General features: G+C 49.6%; 1 protein-coding gene across 1 annotated transcript in view; it reads left to right on the forward strand.

Moving 5' to 3' along the window:
• The window catches only part of Kiaa0232 (KIAA0232 ortholog), a 79,307-nt gene extending 62,578 nt beyond the window's left edge, over positions 1-16,729 (forward strand). The window contains 4 exon segments of the mRNA XM_008853804.3: positions 567-3,858; positions 9,321-9,429; positions 13,067-13,164; positions 14,881-16,729. Coding sequence (XP_008852026.1) covers positions 567-3,858; positions 9,321-9,429; positions 13,067-13,164; positions 14,881-15,060 — 3,679 coding nt within the window. The 3' untranslated portion in view covers positions 15,061-16,729.
• The last annotated feature ends 3,128 nt before the right edge of the window (positions 16,730-19,857 follow it).

The following is a 19,857-nucleotide window of genomic DNA, read 5'->3' on the forward strand; positions in this document are numbered from 1 at the left end:
AATCCTTTGAGCCACAGAGAGATTAAGTAACGGGCCTAAGGTCACACAGGTCATAAGCAGCAGAAGCAGGTTTGGTCTGGGGAGTGTGGCTCCAGAGCTTGTATTCCAGCCTTTCAGCAGCATTTATTCCCGCTGTTCACCTCAGCTTTGTGAGGTAAGTCTCATACTCACCATTAGCGTTGAGGAAGTAGGCTGCACCCCTAAGGAATGAACCCAAGGTCACAGTTCAAGTGGCCAAGATAAGACTCAAATTCAGGTAGTTCTTAAAGCAGAAGTACCCTTCCTGCTACATTGTTTCTGTCATTTCCTAGTGAAAATGTCAGCTTTGAAGACAAGTTTATGTTGGCTTAGTATTTTCATGTTTACAGAGAGCTTATCACTGCTGAGTGGTGAAAAGATACTTGATTCATGGGCTGGCTATAGCCTGCAGCACATTTACCGTAAGCTAAAGGCTTGTTGATGGCATGAGTGTCGCATGGGCCGAGGGAGCTGCATCATGGCTGGCGGGGCCTTGTGGCCTGCGGGGGTTGCAGCTGCCGCTTCTGAACTCTCACTCAACTTTGCAGGTACTACGAAGCATTTCCACCGCTTTCTGAGAAGACAGTTTGCCTGCAGGAGATCATGACCGTGTGGAACAAGTCCAAAGCCTGTTCCTACTCCAGCTCCTCCTCGTCATCCACAGCCCCACCAGCAAGCACAGGTACATCGTCTCCCAAGGACTGTAATAGTGAGAGTGAAGGCATCAAAGAGAGAAGCACCGAGGCGACCTTCCCTGTGCAGGAGAAAGCCCTGCGCAGAGGCAGAGCTGAGAAGGGGAGCAGGCTGAGCCATGGCACCACAGAAGAGAAGCCTGCCTTCTGTACAAAGCAGACCCGACAGAAACCTGAGGGGAAGATGCGGCCTCGCTCATGGTCCTCTGGCTCTAGTGAAGCAGGCTCGAGTTCAAGCGGTAATCAGGGAGAATTAAAAGCATCCATGAAGTATAAGGTCAGACACAAGGCACGAGAAATTCGAAACAAAAAAGGACGGAACGGGCAGAGCAGGCTGTCGCTGAAGCATGGCGAGAAGGCAGAGAGAGGTGTTCATGCGGGTGGTGGTGGCGGCAGCAGCAGCAGCAGCGGTGGGTCCATCCGGCAGCTGTGCAAGCGAGGTAAAAGACCCGCAAAAGAGACAGGGAGGAAAGAGCCTGGGAGCACGTCAGGAAAAGACCTGTACGTGGAGAGCAGGAGCAATAGGGAGTACAAAGAGGAGCCGCTGTGGTACACAGAGCCGCTTGCCGAGTACTTTGTTCCTCTGAGCAGAAAGAGCAAACTAGAGACCACATACCGAAACAGGCAAGACGCAAGTGCTCTGCCATCAGAAGCAGTTGAGGACTTGTCTGAGTCTGTGCGTGGTCTGCGTATCAGCAACAGTAATGCCCACGACACATACCTCGCAGCAGGTACTTTCATCGATGGTCATTTTGTAGAAATGCCTGCAGTTATAACTGAGGACATTGACCTCGCTGGGACCTCATTATGTTCTCCACCAGAGGACAGTAAAGACCTGGATGATATTCATCTATCTGAATTAACACACTTCTATGAAGTGGAGATTGACCAATCCATGTTGGATCCTGGTGCCTCAGAAACATTGCAAGGAGAAAGTCGGATTTTGAATATGATTCGACAAAAAAGCAAAGAGCATACAGATTTTGAGGCAGAATGTTGCATAGTGTTAGATGGTATGGAGTTGCAAGGGGAACGTGCAATATGGACAGATTCTACCAGCTCCGTGGGTGCTGAGGGCTTCTTCCTGCAAGACCTTGGCAACCTGGCTCAGTTTTGGGAGTGCTGCTCATCCAGCTCTGGAGATGCTGATGGAGAGAGTTTTGGAGGAGACTCTCCAGTAAGACTCTCTCCCCTCTTGGACAGCACGATGCTCAATTCACACTTGCTTGCTGGCAATCAAGAGCTCTTTTCAGATATTAATGAAGGATCTGGTATAAACTCTTGTTTTTCAGTGTTTGAAGTGCAATGCGGTAATTCTGTTTTACCATTTTCTTTTGAAACACTCAACTTGGGAAGTGAGCATGCAGATTCTAGTGCTAATGTGCTTGGGAAAACACAGTCTAGATTGCTAATATGGACCCAAAATAGTGCCTTTGAAGAGAATGAACACTGTTCTAATCTTTCAACAAGAACTTGTAGTCCGTGGTCCCATTCAGAAGAAACACGTTCAGACAATGAGACATTGAACATTCAATTTGAAGAATCTACACAGTTTAATGCAGAAGATATTAATTATGTAGTTCCTAGAGTCTCATCAAACTATGTAGATGAAGAACTTCTAGATTTTTTGCAAGATGAAACTTGCCAGCAAAATAGTAGAACTTTAGGAGAAATTCCTACGTTAGTTTTCAAAAAAAGATCTAAACTAGAATCTGTCTGTGGTATTCAGCTAGAACAAAAACCAGAAAACAAAAACTTTGAAACTACACAAGCATGTAGTGAAAGCAGCCCACATGGAGGTGGCTACAGCTCAGGGGTTATTAAAGACATTTGGACAAAGATGGCAGAAAGGGATTCTGCAGCTAGGTTAGAGGTAGACAGAACCGACGAGGAGTTATTTTCAACAGATGTAAATAACTACTGCTGCTGTTTGGATGCCGAAGCTAAACTAGAGGCCCTTCAGGAGCCTAGTCGGGCTGTGCAGAGATCGGAGTATCATCTCTGGGAGGGGCAAAAGGAGAACCTGGAGAAAAGAGCGTTTGTGTCCAGTGAGCTGTCAAAGGTAGATGGCGGTGATTACACCACACCCTCTAAACCTTGGGATGGGGCCCAAGAGAAAGAGAACACATTCATTCTTGGAGGAGTGTATGGAGAACTCAAAACCTTCAATAGTGATGGGGAGTGGGCAGTCGTACCTCCTGGTCATACAAAAGGAAGCTTGTTACAGTGTGCAGCCTCTGATGTTGTGACAATAGCTGGTACAGATGTCTTTATGACCCCTGGAAATAGCTTTGCTCCTGGTCACAGGCAGTTATGGAAACCCTTTATGTCATTGGAACAGAGTGATCTGCCGAAGAGTGGGGAAAATGGGTTAAATAAGGGATTTTCTTTTATCTTCCATGAAGACTTGCTAGGAGCCTGTAGTAACTTTCAAGTTGAGGATCCTGGGCTTGAATATTCATTCTCTTCCTTTGACTTAAGCAATCCATTTTCACAAGTTCTCCATGTGGAATGTTCATTTGAGCCTGAAGGGATTGCATCTTTCAGCCCCAGTTTTAAGCCGAAGTCGATCCTCTGCTCGGATTCAGACAGTGAGGTTTTTCACCCCAGAATATGTGGTGTTGACAGGACACAATACAGGGCTATTCGGATCTCTCCTCGGACTCACTTCCGCCCAATTTCTGCATCTGAACTTTCCCCTGGAGGAGGAAGTGAGTCAGAGTTTGAGTCTGAGAAAGATGAAGCAAATACTCCCACTCCTTCTCACATTGGTGCGCTTGAAGACCCACAAGCAGATCTCAAACCTCTAGAAGAAGATGCAGAGAAAGAAGGTCCTTATTATGGGAAGTCAGAGCTCGAGTCTGGGAAGTTCCTGCCCAGATTAAAAAAGTCTGGAATGGAAAAGAGTGCTCAGACATCGCTGGACTCCCAGGAGGAGGCAGCTGGGATGCCGCCCATCGGAAAGCAGGACCAGTGTTTGGAGTGTAGCATGAGGGAATCTCTGGAAATCAATTTAGAAAGCTCAGAAGCAAATTGTAAAATAATGGCACAGTGTGAGGAGGAGAGCAATGATTTTTGCAGTTGCAAAGCAGGTTGTCAGTTCCCTGTTTGTGAAGATAATCCTGTTTCTTCAGGACAACTGGAAGAGGTATGTGCTTGTAATTAACGAGGGATCGGGTCAGACGCTGATTGAAAAATAGCCATATTAGACTATGAAAGATAGGTTGAGTTACTGGTACATTTAGTCTAAGTAAATGTCTTAGAACAGTCATTCTTTGGAGTTACATTTAAGGACTGAAGATGGATTTGCTATTTATAGGCTGAAAGTAAGTAATTGACTCTGTGGAAAAAAGGCATTTTGCAATAAATTACAGCTTATAAGATTCTTATATAATATACCTGTGGCGTGAGTAAAACCCCTGTGTGTAAGTGTTCTAGCTTCTGATGTTGAGAAACCAGGGGGCGTGTCTCCAAGCCGAGAGGGCAGTCATCAGTTTTATTATAACTTGGGTATTCTGTGTACAATACCTTCCGTCTGGACAGGGCTAGTGTTGTATGTGTAAATGAACCCACAGTCCAAGTGAAGTAAGATGCCCTACGCACATCCCATGGTGCTGTGAGCAGGGGCTCCGGAAGGAAGCAGAGAGTCTGTCAGGTGAGGTTGATGCCAACAGCTTTGTTAATGGGACTCATCACACCCCCGACTGTTCCTAAGAAATGGCTTGAAGTTAGAGTGATTGCACTGGAACTAACACTTGAAGCAATAAGCTGTTTCACAAAAAAGCAGAGCTGTCTGCCCACTTGGTTTGACTACATAGCAGCACCTGGCTTTTCTCCAGAAGCAGGTGGTTAAACAGAGTTGGAGGGGAACTGCTTTGTGGTGCCCTCCCTCCCTCCCCTCCCTTCCCTTCCTCCCTCCCTCCCTCCCATCTGGCCCGCTTGCTGTGATTGGCCTTAGTGTCTTCATTATTCTCTACCTTTTGCTAAGACAGGGTGAATCTGGAGCTCGCCATGACTACTAGCCTAGGCCTCTTAACCATCCTGTGAGGCCCTCGCCTCCACCTCCTTCACTGGCACTTGGCCTAAATCCCATTGTCTTCTACCCCACCCTCACCCCACAACAGATTAACTTCTCCTTTTCTCTCACTCTCCGCCTCTTTTTTTGTTGTATTTTCTATGTCTCAGGAGTTAATTTTATGTTCTTTCTATACTTGATTGCTGTCTCTGTATGACTGAGGACCATACCTCCCTCATTTGAGTCAGAGCGCTAGCTGTGTGGCTGCTTGCCTGGAATTGACTGCAGGAAACCTGGGCAAGGATCAGAATTGCTGTTGAATCCCCTTGCAAACCTGAAATCTAGGGACTAGAGAGATGACTCAGTGGTTAAGAGCACTGGCTGCTCTCACAGAGGACCCAGGTTCAATTCCCAGCACCTACATCGAGGCTAACAACCATCCTTAACTGCAGTTGAGGGCATCCGATGCCCTCTTCTGACCTCCGTGGGCATTGCAAGACATGAGTGCATTTACACCCATACAGGCAATACACTCATACACATAAAATAAACCCTGAAATCTGAACTGCAAAGGGAAACCAGTAATGTTGTTAGCCTTTGTTTGCTGTTGTTTCCCCCAGGTTTCCTCCTTAAATATTCCCTTATGTACTTTGTATTTCACCTGGTTCCAGATTGGGAAGAAAGAAAAAGAGGAAAGAAGCAGGATTCCACATCATGCTCCTACCATGTTCCTCCGCTTTCTAGTATGTTGATGCATTTCCGTGTTCTCGGCATTCTGGGTTTTCATAGAGGTCCTAGCTTGAGCACGTGTTGGGTTGTCTGCAGGTGCAGGTGCTGTCATGCTGTTGGCAGCACTGCGGGTTGGCGCTTACTTCATAGACCGACCTGAGGAACAAGAGTCAGGAGTGACACAAAGGGACAGTTTGGGACCAGGCTGGGCTTAGGACCTGTGTCTGTCCACCCAGCACCCTGCTGTAATCACCAAGTCCGTTTTGAGTTCATAAGGCTTGGTTTTGCCTGAATGGAGCTGTTCTCTAGAAGACACCTTCATGCTTAGGTCACCAAGGTCTGTGTTTCAGAGCAAGAGGATGGGAATAGAGGGCTGCCATTAGGTTGGTGTCTAGCAACATGGGAAGAATAGGATATACAAGTTTAGCTGACTTTTGCCAGCATTGATTGGTGCCTATTACATGCCTGTCGCTAAGGGAAGAGCCGTGATGAGCAAGGTGCTATCCTTGCCTGGGAAGAATTTAGTCCAGGCAAGAAGACCAGTTTGTCTGCTTTCTTATCTTTGGGCATAGAAGGGCCAATGCAGTTTAGGTGATATGGTAGGTGGGGCAATGGAGATGAGCCCAGGAGGCTTTGGGAACCTGGCAGAGCCCTCTCAGGGTGTGAGTAGTACAGAAGGCAGTTTAAACACACCTGGGTGTGTAGCTGGAGGAGTCAGGCCATGTGGACAGAAGGCCAGGTAGAGAGACTGGGCTGGAGAGGTGCATAGGGTTGTTGAGCGTGGCTCATCTGAGTGGAGAGGAAAGAATGAGGAAGAGTGCCCCCAGCTGTGTGTTGCACTGCAGTGTGACATGGGTCCTCCTGTTAACTCCGTGGTCTGCTTAATGCCAAACACTTTGCAGCTCAGAAGAGAAACGGGTATTGTTCGTCCCTGTCTTAATGAATTTACACCCAGTTCAGCAGAGGAGGAGCACATTCTGCTCCAGCAACAGTGTGTTCTGGAGGCTAGTAGACCTTGAGGTTGGAGAGAGCAGGGGTCATCCTGGCCAGTGACGCCTGTCCTTCCTGTGCTGGCTTTGTCACCACCGTCCAGCGGATGTCCACAAGTATTTATTTCCCCCACCTAATGGCTAGGAAGGTGTAGGCTTCAGGATGGAGGCCTGCCTTACCCCGCAGTAGGCATCAGACAGGTCCTTGTGCCACACCTCCAGGAGCAGAGGAAATCAAGAGCAGGCCCTTCCTCTCTGGTGGATGCCTTCTTGTTTACGTTTCATTTCTCTTCCTAAGAGAGGCCTAAGGAAGGTTTCCTTTTCCTGTTGTGACCCAGTGGCTAAGAATGACCTTTGGGAATGGGGCACCAGACCCCAAGGAGAGGAACCCCCCAGCACATTGCTTTCACCAGGACTAGAGTATTGGGATTGTGACGCTGTGGAGCCTTTGTCCTCTTTACCAGATGTCCGGCTCTGAGGAACTGTTGAGTTGAACCCATGACTGAAAGCGCTTGTAGTCAGTCTGTTCGTGTGGCATTCATGCCTTCTTCTCTCTGTCTGCTCTTTTATGGAATATATACCAAGAGCTTCTGTGTCAGGCACTGCTGCAGGTGCTGGGAACCACTAGCAAAGTGCCCCGTGCTGTGGAGACCTACCACCGTGGGGCACCAGCAGCATATGTGCTAAGCTCTGTGGTGAGAGCATGTGAGCGCTGTCTGAAGGAAGGTGAAGTCCTGGATATGGAGCGTGAGCCTGCAGGGGATGGAGTGTGGGAGCACCTTGCTGTATGAACAGAAGACAGGCAGGCTTCCTCCTGAAAGCTGCTGTTTGCGAGCATACGTGGAGGTCAGACACCTGGAGGTGGGCAGGCATATCACCTTTGGTGGTCCTTTTGCTTCCATTGTTTTTTTTTTTTGAGAGGGAGAGAAAGAAACTGACTGACTGATTCTGATTCACCTGGAACTCACTGTGTGGACCAGGCTGGCCTCAAACTCAAGAAAATCTCCTGCCTCTGCCTTCCAAGTGCTGGAATCAAAGATGTGTGCCACTACACCAAATTGTTTTTGGTTTTGGTTTTTGGTTTTTTTTTTTGAGAGACGGGGTCTCCTGTATCTCAGGCTGACCTGCATTCATTATATACCCAAGGGACAACCTTGAACTTGTGGTCTTTGTGCCTCTCCCTCTGTATTTGCATTCACAAGCAAGCTAGAAGTTGAGTTAAAGAGACTTCACATGAGCAGAGTGTGGTCATTTTTGACCTGCTCCCTCGAAGTTGGGAATAACTGGGTAGAAAGCTGTCATGAAATGATTCATGACCACAGTGTTGTCACTGCAGCATAGAACAGAGGACAGTGAGCTGTGGCTGTAGGAATTGATACCCGAATGGAGGATTTCACAAAGACTCTTCAGATAATGCCAATGGCCTCAGCAGAGGAGAGAGAGGACATGGTGTGCTGGAATCTGACTAGGCCTGGGAGACAGCACTCTGTGCCTGGTACAGAGACAGCCAACATACAGTCTTTCAGAAGCTTCAGTGAGCTTCCTCTGGCATCTGACTGCATCTTGGTGCGTGCCCCAGCTTCTGGATGGTGCCTCAACCCCCCAGCCTGTGCACCTCGCCATGCCTGATTATGATTAACTGCCTCTCTTCCTGTCTCACAAGGGCATTAGAAAATTGACGGCACAGTCCCCGGATGGCAGAGTCCTGCCTCCCCTCCCTGGCTGCCCTGCACAGCAGGAGATAGTCTCCTAAAGTAGAAAAGGCCTTTCTGAAAGGGTGCTGCAAAGTGCAGCCCGGTGCTGTTACCCACCTGTTGTGTAGCCCTGGCACCCACTGGCCTCATTTGCATGGAGCCCAGCCTTGTCGGGCCCTCCCCTTGGCATGTTTATCCACAGTGCCCTTTGTGTTGTCAGAAGGAGCTGCCGGAGAGGAGAGCGAAGGTGACTGCTCTGGGCAGACAGCACAGTTCTCCTTCAGTCCCCAATTTAGGACTGCTTCGGAAAGTTGTTAAATGAAAATGAAAGTTTGAAGTGTGCTTCCCATTTCATTGTGTAATTTTTAAAAACGTTACTAAATCAGCAGTTTTCTCTCACAATATAGCTTAGAGTTTGAAGCTTAGCAAAATCCCATTTGAGAATTAGTGCTCTAATGCCCTTGAAACAGTACGGATTTTAAACTTGAACACATAATGCCATGCTTTTTGAAGCAATAAAGATATTTCAGTTCACAGGCCTCTCTCTTTGAGCACTGTCCTGGCGATAGTTCAGTATAGGGATGCTGTGATGTACAGAGATGCAGAGCCCAGGCCATTGGCAGGCATGCTGGCTCTCAGGACTAGTGAAGGTGTAAAGGGGCCAGCACCAGTAAAGCAGGATACGTGTGCTGACTGGAGCTGGCCAGTGAGGCTGATGACCACTCCAAGGACGTGTTAATTACTAGTGACAGTTACTGGTGGTCAGTCTTCACTGGCCAGGAGGCAGGGCAGGGTCCAGCAAGGCCTTGAGCCTTCAATTTCGGAAGGATGGAGCTGGGCCTCAGACTTGGGGCCTTTTGCAGAGCTGTGCACTTTTGCTGTGGAGGTCCACGGGGCAAGACCCCTCTGGACGTACTCCACGCTCAGGCCACCATGTAAGTCCGAGAAGGCCTCTTTCAGCATTTCCATTCTGTTCCCACTTCAGGTGCTTCTTAAGAAGGCTTTTATTCGCCACAAGGGCACTTGGCCTTTTCCTTTGCTTATTCGGAACAGTAAAAATTAAAAAAATGTTAGCTCACCAACTTTAAAGTGCTAGTTTTATAGTCCATCGTAGTGCTTTGACCTTTTCCCCTCTGTCCTAAAGGTTTATAAACATGTTCTGTATTTGGTTTAATTTAAACAGTTTCCTGTACTGAATACTGACGTACAAGAAATGAATCGAAATCAAGAAAAGCAGAGCTGGTGGGAAAAAGCCCTGTACTCTCCTCTTTTCCCTGCGTCAGAGTATGAAGGTAAGGAGGGTGTGTGTTCCTCAATGCATTCTCATGTCTAGGTCACCATGAGCAGCAGATTCTTTGGCTGTGGATACAGTCCAGGAAACACTTAGCAAAAAAGTTTCTGTATACACCAGGAACACAGAGATGGATATAGACTGGACCCTGCTCTCAAACTGTGAGAGGCTAGTGGAGGGGAGAGGTTTGGAAGCTCATTAGAGGCATACAAAGCACCACCTTTAAGGAGATAATTAGCAAAGGGAGTCTTTGGGAAGTCTGTGGGAAGAAGGCAGCTGGCTTGGCTGGATTGAAACTGACCCAGAAACACAGATGAGAAGGAGCCTGTTAGGTTTCGGGGCTTGGCTGCTGGTTCAAGGTTGGTTTGCACGAAGGGATGGTTGTGGAAAGGATTTCAGCTTGAAGGGTACTCAGGTCAGGTGTGTGCTTGGAAGAGATGTAGCAATGGTAAAGACGAGAGTAAAGAAGTACAGAGCACTTGTGGGTGCCTGGGCTCTCGTGGCGGTGTGGGAGTCCTAAGTTGCTGGGTTGGACTGAGGCAGTAGCTGTGGAGTTAGGTAAAGGGAACAGATGCAAAGGTTCCGTAGAGGACGCACCTATCTGGAGCCTGAGGACTAAGCAGCAAGAGAGAGAAGGGTGGTTGAGGACAGCTTTTGTTTGCCAAGGTGACTGTTAAGGCCTTGGTCATGTAAACCTGGCCCTCCTGAGTGACCCGGGAAAGTGTAAGACACTGGTGCAACACACAGTATGGGTTCTGCCCTCAAAGAGCCAAGCAGGGAAGAGAAAACTTGACATGTTGCAAGAAGCCCTTTCCTGGGGGTGATTTTCAAACATACTGAATTCATACTTGCTCATCTTGGTTCATTTTTAGTCATTCATTAGTAGGAGTCCAGCTTCAACGCTTAGCTCTAAATCCTTGGTTATTCATCATCTCTTAGCAGGTGCTATCAAGGTACTTGTGTGTGATGTGTGCAGAGAGAAGCCTGGTGGATAAAGAATGATAGCTGGTTTTTTAACTGACAGCTGAGTGTGATTCCTGTGTAGTTTCCATGCAGGGACAGTGTGAAGCAGTCTTCTTTCTATTTTCGTGTCTGGGGGGCTATAGCCTCACAGAGTTACCCAGAAAGTCAGCTCCACACTCATCCCTCAGAGGGGCCGGGCACTCTGAAGCTTCCGATGTTAGACACAGTTAATGACAGGCATGTATTGTTCTGCGCACTGGCTCTTAGGAGCCCTGAGCATCCTTGGGAGGGAAGACTGTCCCCTAGTTTAGTCTGGTAAGGAGACAGGATGGGAAGTGAGACAGCTCATCTTGTTGGGAGACCTTGGCACCCTGCTCCCCTGCTGTATTGTCAAAGGTACTTCTGCCCAGTACTGGTACACTTTCTCTGTGCTGAGCCCTGCTCTAGGGATGTACAGGCAAACTGTTCCTGACCTCCTAGGGCAGGTCTTCTGAGCAGGGACTTGGGGAATAGGGTACAAACCACATGACAGATGGGGCTGTTGGGACGGTGCGGGTGGACGCAGTGTCTGGTGCAGTAGCAGGTTTGGCTGGCAAAATAGGGTGGGACGGGAGTGTGGTAGGGACAGGGTCAGCCAGGCAGGGCGTAGGAGGCCACAGAGAGACGTGCACGGCACCTTCCAGTGCTGGCAGCCCAGCTTTTCTGTGCTTTGAAGGCTCTGTGGTGTTGGCATGTGTAGAGCTAGCTAGCCCCTTGGGGAGCAGCACAGACTGGTGAAGGTGCTGGTTGGAGGAGCAAGACTGAGCTGGAGCCCAGTGACTCTGCACAGCTACTGGGTCTTCACAGTGACTGGCTTTTCTGTGCTCTGTTGTCTGTATCTATGAAAGGAAGTCATCCCTTTGCATAGTTGCGAGGGTGAAATTGCCCGTGACAGTAACCTATACACATTTATTACACAAGAGCAGCACTACAAGAAGAACGGGAAGCTAAAGTTTAGTGTAACTTCGCTAACTCTGCATGCAGGTGATGTAAGGCAGACACCCTTCTATCTATATAGCCACCCTGCTAAGCCAGAAAATAGCCACCCTTCTCTGCCACAGTCCCTCTTCTGACCCTGGTGTGCATGCCATGTGTTCGTGTGGGAGTGTGTGTGTGTGTGTGTGTGTGTGTGTGTGTGTGTGTGTGTGTGTGAGAGAGAGAGGGAGAGGGAGAGAGAGAGAGAGAGAGAGAGAGAGAGAGAGAGAGAGAGAGAGAGAGACTGAAGAGATGGTTTTTCCTTTCTCCTCTCTTCATCTCCTGACTTGCCCCCACCCCCGCCATCCTTCTCAGAGAGAGAGAACAGGGCAAACAGGGCCTACTTCATCAGAGTGTAGTGGCCTCCCCACCCCTTCCAGAGTCCATGTTCTGGGTTAGTGGCTATAGATGTTAGTATGTCTGTCAGCTTCTCATGTAGAACCTCCTTTAATATGCTTTGAGCCTCCTAAGGGAATGGTATCGCTCCTATTATAGAGATGAGGGGTCTGGAGCTTAGAGAGATGGAATAATTAATTGGTCCTGAGTCGTGCCACAAATAAGGAGCAGAATCTGGCATCGACTGTGACCTGTGTCGTCCAGAGCCATGGTTATTCAAGTAACTGGAAATGCTTGGGGGTGGCAGATTGCATAGAATGTCCATGTGACAGGCATAGTCTGAGCGTGTTGGCCGGGAGTGCAGCACTCACTAAGGCTGGCCTTGTTCTCTGCTTCTGGGTACACAGGAGCTGTAGCATCTCATTGATACCTCATGGTGTAACCCTCAGCAAGCAGGGCCGTTAAGGGACCAGCATGCCTGAGCTCTTGTCAAGGCATTGTCCAAACTAACCCTGCTGGGGCCCCCAACCCTTCACTGTGACTGCTACAGTTGCCTTCTTCCTGGAGTTGGTGGGTAAGAGGCTGGGTAGATTGAGACCAGATTCTCTGCCTGGGCTGTGCTCAGGAACCACCTGGAAGTTTCTCTGAAGGACTGATGGTCAGTCAGTCTCCTGGGGCCTAGGTCTCCTAGGGCTCCCCTGGGGGCTTGAGCCTGGATTAGGCACAACTGGCCTTGCTGGAGGCCTTCCTGGATAGATTCCTTCAACTCTAGTCTGCATTGCTTCTTATTCTGTGGCCTTGGCCAGCTGAGCCACCAGCTTCCTTGTCCCAGTGCACAGGTGTTCAGACTGTGTGCTTAGTGTGGTATTGAGTTAGAATACTTTCTCATTGGACTGCTCCTGTCTGGAACATCTCTGTTCCTGTTTCATGACCATATCTGTAGTGCATCACCTGTCTCCCTTGATGCTCATTCTTAAGAGTATGGGCCTCACTGGTCTTTGTAACTTGTGTTCACAGGGCTGTCACATCATAGGTCAGCATAGGTAGTGACGGAGTTGTTGAAAGAATGTCTGATGGTGGAACTTGCTTATGCTGGTCTATGATGACAATGACGATTATCCATGAGTCAGTCTGAGCTAAGAATTTTTCAGGTGACAGCGTTTTCTCATAAGCCTGGCTGGTTGTGCTTTCGGTGACAACTTAAAACCTCCAGAGGGTTGGGAGGCCTACCTTTTCAGTGAAATGGAACAAGGATCTGTGTGTTGTAACTGTTTAATGGAATTTCCCCCTCACCCTCTTTCCCTTCTCCATTCAAAATGACTAAGAGTGTTCTACAAGTGTCAAGGGAGAGAATGGCATAGAAGAACGTCCAGATGCTAAAGAGACACCCAGTAATGAGGAGCGCCTGTTAGATTTTAATAGGGTAAGTGGACTGCCCTCCTCCATATGACTAACTTAGGAATGGCTACCACCAACCCTAGTCACTGCAGTCAGAAACCTGAGAGTCATGTGACCCACCCCAGCCCGAACCCCTAGATCCATCAGTGTGTTGCCTTTCTCCTCTCTGGCCCTTCCTTTGGACCTACCTCACCGCCCGCCTCCACACTGTTTGCCAGGGCTCTGCAGCGTGCTCTCCCTCATTTTTCCCACCCTGCTGGCACCGGGGCTTTCTAAATGCTATGCCTGGCGCTCCATTCTAGTCCTAGGGTGGCATCTTTCTCCTTCTCGTGTGCTTTTCAGGTCCTTCCTGGCCTGTGGGGGGCAGACTCTGCCGGTCTTGTGCTCTTGCTGTGTGCTATCTAGATTGAGATCCAGTGTTCAGGCATGTCTGCCTCCCCAAGCAGCCTGTGAGCACCGTAAAGGCAGGTCAAGGTCTGTACCTACTTGAGTCCAGTGTCAGGCTTTCCCGTCAGGCAGGCCTTCTGTCCTTCCTCTCAGTTGTCGATGTCAGTTCAAGGTCTGTAAGAATTCTCCAAAGTACTCTGTGGTGCTGGCACCCACAACACCTGCCGTGCTGTGTTCATGTGCCCAGGCCAGTGTGCAAGGCCTCCCCTCAGTGATCGCCTCCCACCACCACCTGTCTTCCCACCTGTCTCTTCCTCACTTCCACATGCAGTATGTCTGCCGGCCTGTTACTGCACCTCGCCTTCACTCGACATCCACCTCCTCCCTCCATGCTGTCCTTTCCACTTAATTCAGGTCACTACCATACTCAACAGCGGCCATGGCCTGGCCTGGCTTTTCTGCTTGGATTTATCCTTGACAGTCCGTGTGCTCAGTGTTCCTGGCACACTGTTTGCAGAATAGAAGATGGAGTGCAGAAACGGGCTTTGGGTCCTGCAGTCTAGCTGGCTAGAAGGCCCACGCTCCTACCCTCCGTACTGATGAGAAATCCAGACCCCTCGGCCCTGGGAAACCTTGTGCACTTTACCCTCCCTGGCTTTTCTATGCTTCTGCCTCAGGCTCAGAAACAGGGACTGTGATGGGGTGGTGCTGGTTGTGACTGTGATTATGGGCTGGGGAGGATTGCTGGTGCTGTAACTAGTGAGGGGCGACCACTCATCTCACATCCTCTGGTGAACATGGCAGAGATGCCCTTGATAGTGCTGAGACTGCAGTTCAGACACAGCAGGGCCAGCCTCTGCAGGGCAAGCATACCTCTACTAGGGAGTGCCACCTTCTAGCCACTCCGGTCCGGAGCACCCCTCACCAGCTAACAGCCATGTGTCTTCTCTGAAGCTGTATCTGTTGGTTTGTTGGTTTGTCATCTCTGAATGTGAGCCCCAGGAGAGCAAGACCATGTCCTCCTTCCCAGTGGAGTCCTGTGCACAGCATTGTGACTGCCCTGCAGCAGGTGCTCAAAGACTTGCTGAAAGTCAAGGAGTTCCTTGCATCCTACCATAACCTGGGCATCTGTGCCCAGGTGACTGGTGGCTGGCTGTGCCAAATTAGGAGTGGCTCCTTCATGGGCAAGGGAGAAGTGGTTCACTCTGAACATTGAAACTTTGTCACACCTTTGTAGCCCTCCATAGAGGCATCAGCAGTTGCTACTCCATCTCTGTGTATAAAGAGTCTCTCTTGCACTTTGGTGCAAAAATTCCGATTTTTGATGTTTTGAAAATTGTTTCTTGAATTGTAGGTGTCTTCTGTTTATGAAGCAAGATGCACAGGAGAGAGAGGTTCTGGGGGAAAACCAAATGGCCTCCACAGGAAGATGTGCTCCAGTGCCAGCTCCGACACGGGCGACACAGGCTCCGAAGGCGGCGGAGAGTGGGTGGGCCCCAGCGGAGAGGAGCTCTTCTCCCGAACGCACCTCTGACCCTGCAGAGTAGTCCCACTCATTGCAAATGCTGTGATGGGAAATAGCCTTCTGTGAGGCCGATCAGTCTAAAAGCAGCAACCTAGGTCTCTTCTTCAATTAACTGATTCACATCAGTGATTACCTTTCTCTTCTTGCTTACTTTAGCGTTGAGGACGGCTGTCCTGTTGAAGACCTGTTTCAAGCTGTTACGGTCTTGCTCTGACGTAGACTGTGCTGTCCAGTGAAGAACGGGTGTGCATGTGCTTGTCTTGGCGGCGTCCCCACTTCTGCATCGCAGCCACAGGCCTTCTCCCTCTGTGGCGGCCACGTCGCCATCACCTTGTCAGCACCGTAGCGCTGACAGCCTCTGCTGCTGTCCAGACTCTAGCTTTGTTCTCTGAAAGCCAGGAGATAAATCCTTGCCCTGCCGCGGGTCAGGGCCTTTCTGAAGGAGGAGGGAAGCATGGTGACTCATCTGCAGTCTCATTCAGCAAAATCTCATGTACATTTGAAGTAGGAACACAAGGGTGTGCTCGTAGAGACTTCAAAATACTGTGTTTTCTCTCTTAGGATTTCCCCTCAAGTGTCACGGAAGATACTGTGGTTTGTGACTTTCTTGCTAACTGAAGAAGCCAAGGATTTGAGGCCTGGGGCGGTGGATGGGGTGAGTTCTGCTACTGCAGTGCAGGCCTGGTAGCACAGCCTGGCCGACGCAGGGGGTTCTCCGTGCTAGCTCTTCAGCACATTGCTTGAGGACCTTAGCAACAAATTATTTTCTGGTGACTGCATTGAACTGAAGTCCCCAGATGAACTTATCAATATTTGACACACCATAAGGCCACTTCATCACCCCAAAGAAATCTTTGGCTGCTGCAGCTAGCTGCTCTTCTGGCTGTGATGTAGTGTAGCTTGTATCTCATTTTGTTTGAGAGAATGTTCTGGGTAAGTTCTGTGTGCGGTGGGCTGGGGTGGGTCAAGTAATTTTCCACATCCCTGTGTGATTGCTGTTCTGATCATCACCTCATGTGACTTGGTGAGCCACGCAGGCAGCACACCTCACACGGCGCACATTAGTGCGCTGACCTCCTTGCTCTCAGCATGGCCACGGGTTTGAAGCTAGGAGAGCGAATGTGTGCAAAGCCTACACGTTCTAAATCACTTTTCTTTTTAACCAACTTGTTTTAAAAACACCTAGTCTGTGCCATGAGGTTAGCGTGTCCAGATCATCAGGAACGGCAGGCGAGTCTGATGTGGCCAAGCCGGCCTCTCCAGTAAGTTGGGCAGCTGTGAATCCATGGTGACTTCCTAAGCTGGGAGCTGAGCAGCCTGTGAGGGACCTTGTTGGAAGCATTTGAGTCTGTTGACTGTTTCCACTGATGCAGGAAACACCATGGAGGCCATACAGTCGTGTGTGTCCATGCTGTGGGAGGCCTGCGTGGCCGTTGGAGGCCTGCGTGGTCGTTGGAGGTGGTCTCACCGCCTTAGGGTTTGTTTTTACACAGCATATCTTTTGACACTTTACAGTGGGTTTGTGTGTGTGCATGTGCGTGTGTGTGTGCGTGTGTGTGAGTGTAAGGCTTTATGTTGCTCTTATTTATTTACAGACATCAGATAGTTTTACGTATTTTCCTTTCTTATGGAGCTTCCTAAACATTGACTAGTATCTGCACTGAAATATAACCTACCATCAAGGCAAAAAAGGACTGAAGTTACAATTCCTAAAATTAGTGTAGTGACGATTATTTTAGAAATCGTTGCTTATGTAGCAGAGACCAAATGGATTTCATACCCAGCTGAGAGCTCAGATGACCTGGACAGCTCTGTTCACCAGAAAAGGGCTCCAGGTGATAAAAGTGCCCACCTCCTCCTCAGCTGTGGGGCCAGGCCCTCTGCGGAGGACAGGGTGGGTCAGAAACAAGCAAAGGAGTGAACAGTCTGTACTTGATTCGTTTTCTGGTTGAATGGCTGAAGCTCAGAGGCGCTCGGCACAGAGTTGAAGTGTGGTTTTAGTTCTGTGAGTGGGTGATCACAAAGCATTAAAAAGTGGGCAAACGCTGAGACGCACTGTGGTATGAAGCGTGTTGCATATCCGTAGCACTGAAGAGTCTGCTCTGTTCCTGGGCTGAGGTTTTTTTCCCGTGGTTGTATTGTTCTGATTTCACGTACATCAGAGTAACTGATTTTTTTTGTTTCGTTTTCTTGTGGAGTTAACACCAAATAAAAAATTAAGAAAAACTGTTTGTTGTTGTTTTTTATCATAGCATTTTTTGTGTGTGAAGAAGTAACCTCCTCTTAACTGAAGACTAGAAAGAGTTAGGCAACCTTATCCCAAAGGGCTGTTACTGTTAACATTCCTTAGGGCCGGGGGAGGAGATGGGTGGTCCTGCTGCGCAGCCTGTGGACCCACAGCCCCAGCACACCAGGGGTCCGCCTGTCCCTTCTTGCTAGATAAAGGTTCCTCTTTTCATTTTATTCAGGGAGGAAAAAAAGTCTTCACATGTTAACATTTAGCGTTAGTGTTCATTCTAAAAAGAAGTGAGATGTGGGTAAAGATGCCGAATGCACAAGACTACCAAGGTTTTTTTTTAGGTGTAGAAGTGTTATGTCTCCATGTATGTAAGTGCACCTTGTCATGCAATGCCCACAGAGATGAGAAGAAGGCATTGGATCCCCTGGAACTGGAGTAATAAATGGTCGTTAGCTGCCGTGTGGGTGCTGGGATTCAAACCCAGGTCTTCTGCAAGAGCAGCTAGTGCTCTTAATCACTGAGCCAATCTCTCCAACCCAAAGCCTACCTAAGTCTGATCACCAGAACCCACATAAAGGTGCAAGGAGAAGCAGCTGCACAGAGTTGTCCTCTGACCTCTGCATGCATGCTGTGGCCCACGCATCCTCCATCATATAATAATAATATATAGTCAGCGTATGTTTAAAGAAGTGTAAAGGAAAACTCACCAGTGACTGCTGATATTTCTGCAGACCCCTTTTCCCAGGTTCGAGTGCCATGTGAAAACACGCATGCTGCAAGTTGCTCGTACCCGCCCTCTAATTCAGAATAGGCTTTTTCTTACATGTACTTGCATGTGAGTAGTCACAGCCATACTTGAACAAACTCCTGACCTACACGTGGAATATTCCTTCCTGCTTTTGCTTTTGAGGCAAGGTCTCCTGTAGCCCACACTGGTCTTGAAGTTGCTGTTTGACAGAGTATGACCTTGATCCTGATCTTCCCTACCTCCAGGTGAGGATCCAGCCTCATTGTCCCAGGTCATTCTCAGACATCCTGACACCATGTTATGAAGCCCCTGGCTTTGAGGTGACACCTTCATGGACGCCTTTGGGTGTTGACCCACCAGCCCTACTGCCTGTTTGCTTTGTGATCTTGGGTGGGAAGGGGGCCTCCGTCCTAGAGGGCCCTCGTGGCTCCGGACTGTGGCCCTAGTCAAGTGCAGAGTTAGTGTGGCTGTGTCTTCTTTGGGCATGGTCCAGGCTCATTGGGGAACTTGGGACACAGACGTCCTTCCTGGCTTGTCTGCAGGTAAGATCCTTCGGGTGTGCTGAGGCTCATCAATGGAGGTGTGCTTCAGGCTCGTGCAGCACTCCCTGTGACATGGCCGGGCCCCCTTCCCTGTTGACTTGCTCTCATCACTGCTGTACACTCAAGAGCTGTGCTCACCCTGCTCTCTGCTCTCTGGGGTTCTTTACGTACTGTCGGCTCAGGTGCTCCACCTGCAGGAGCAGGGGCAGTACTGAGTTGCCTGTTAGCTAACCTGCCTGCAACCTATCCTCAGGAGGGCTGCCAGCCCAGCCAAGCCTTCGGACTGTCCAGGCCTCTGGCTCTCATCTAAATAGGCAGCCACTGTCCTAGCCACCAACACTGTTGCCTCTGCCACTTCAAGTGTCATCCAGTAGGTTCTAGACCTGGTAAGTGGCTGTGTCCCAGGAACCCAGGAACAGAAAGGAAGGCCTTGCCCTGCACATGCGGTTGGCTGATAGCATTTTCTCAAACAGTCGCCTCACATTGCCATGCTAGCTATGACTGGTAATAACCCACCACTGGCCACTCCACTGGTGGTGGGGCTCACTGCCAGCCATTCTGAGCTCGGCGTTTGTGTCGTTCCACCCTACAGATGAGAAGACGGAGGCGTGGAGCACTAGGCACTTGTTCAAGGTCTCACACCTAGCCAGCGATGTGACCCCTGAGCACTGGGACCCCTAGTACACTTGACACACCCAAACTACCTCCTTCCACATTCATACAGTGGGGGGTGGGGGACAGGGTGGGCTGGTCAGCATCTGCCAGGCAGCCCCTTTAAATTCTCATGAGTGTCTCCTGCCTATGTGCAAGGATGTCATCCACCAGCTGCCTTTGTCCAGCCCAGTATGGTCTCCTCGGGTCTAGTGGCAGTCACATTAGCCCTCTTGCCAGGGTTAGGATAGAACAGTCCACCCACACTGTACGCGAGATTGCAAAGGTTCCAAGATGTGTCCCTGCCCCCAGGGCTGAGCCTGTGGGTGGCTGGTTCCTCTGTGGGAAACTGGCCAAGACAACTGCAGAGGGAAAGTTGCTGCAGGAGTGGGTGCCTGAGCTGCCTCCCTTCCTGTGGTAACAAATCTTTCAAGGGCACTTGCTGGGTCTGTGACTCTGGGCCACCTAATCCATGCCTTTGGTCTCCATGGGCCCCTTGGGGTCAGCAGGGGTCAGGCTCTGCAGAGCCTGTGCCAGCTCAGTCCCTGACCCACCACACATGCTGGCACTCGACACGAACCATCTCCTCTGGTGGTCTCTGACTCGGTAGTGGAGGAGCTGGAAGG

This window comes from Nannospalax galili, unplaced genomic scaffold (assembly GCF_000622305.1).
Source record: "Nannospalax galili isolate Female #2095 unplaced genomic scaffold, S.galili_v1.0 scaffold2927, whole genome shotgun sequence".
NCBI classification, from domain to species: Eukaryota; Metazoa; Chordata; class Mammalia; order Rodentia; family Spalacidae; genus Nannospalax; species Nannospalax galili.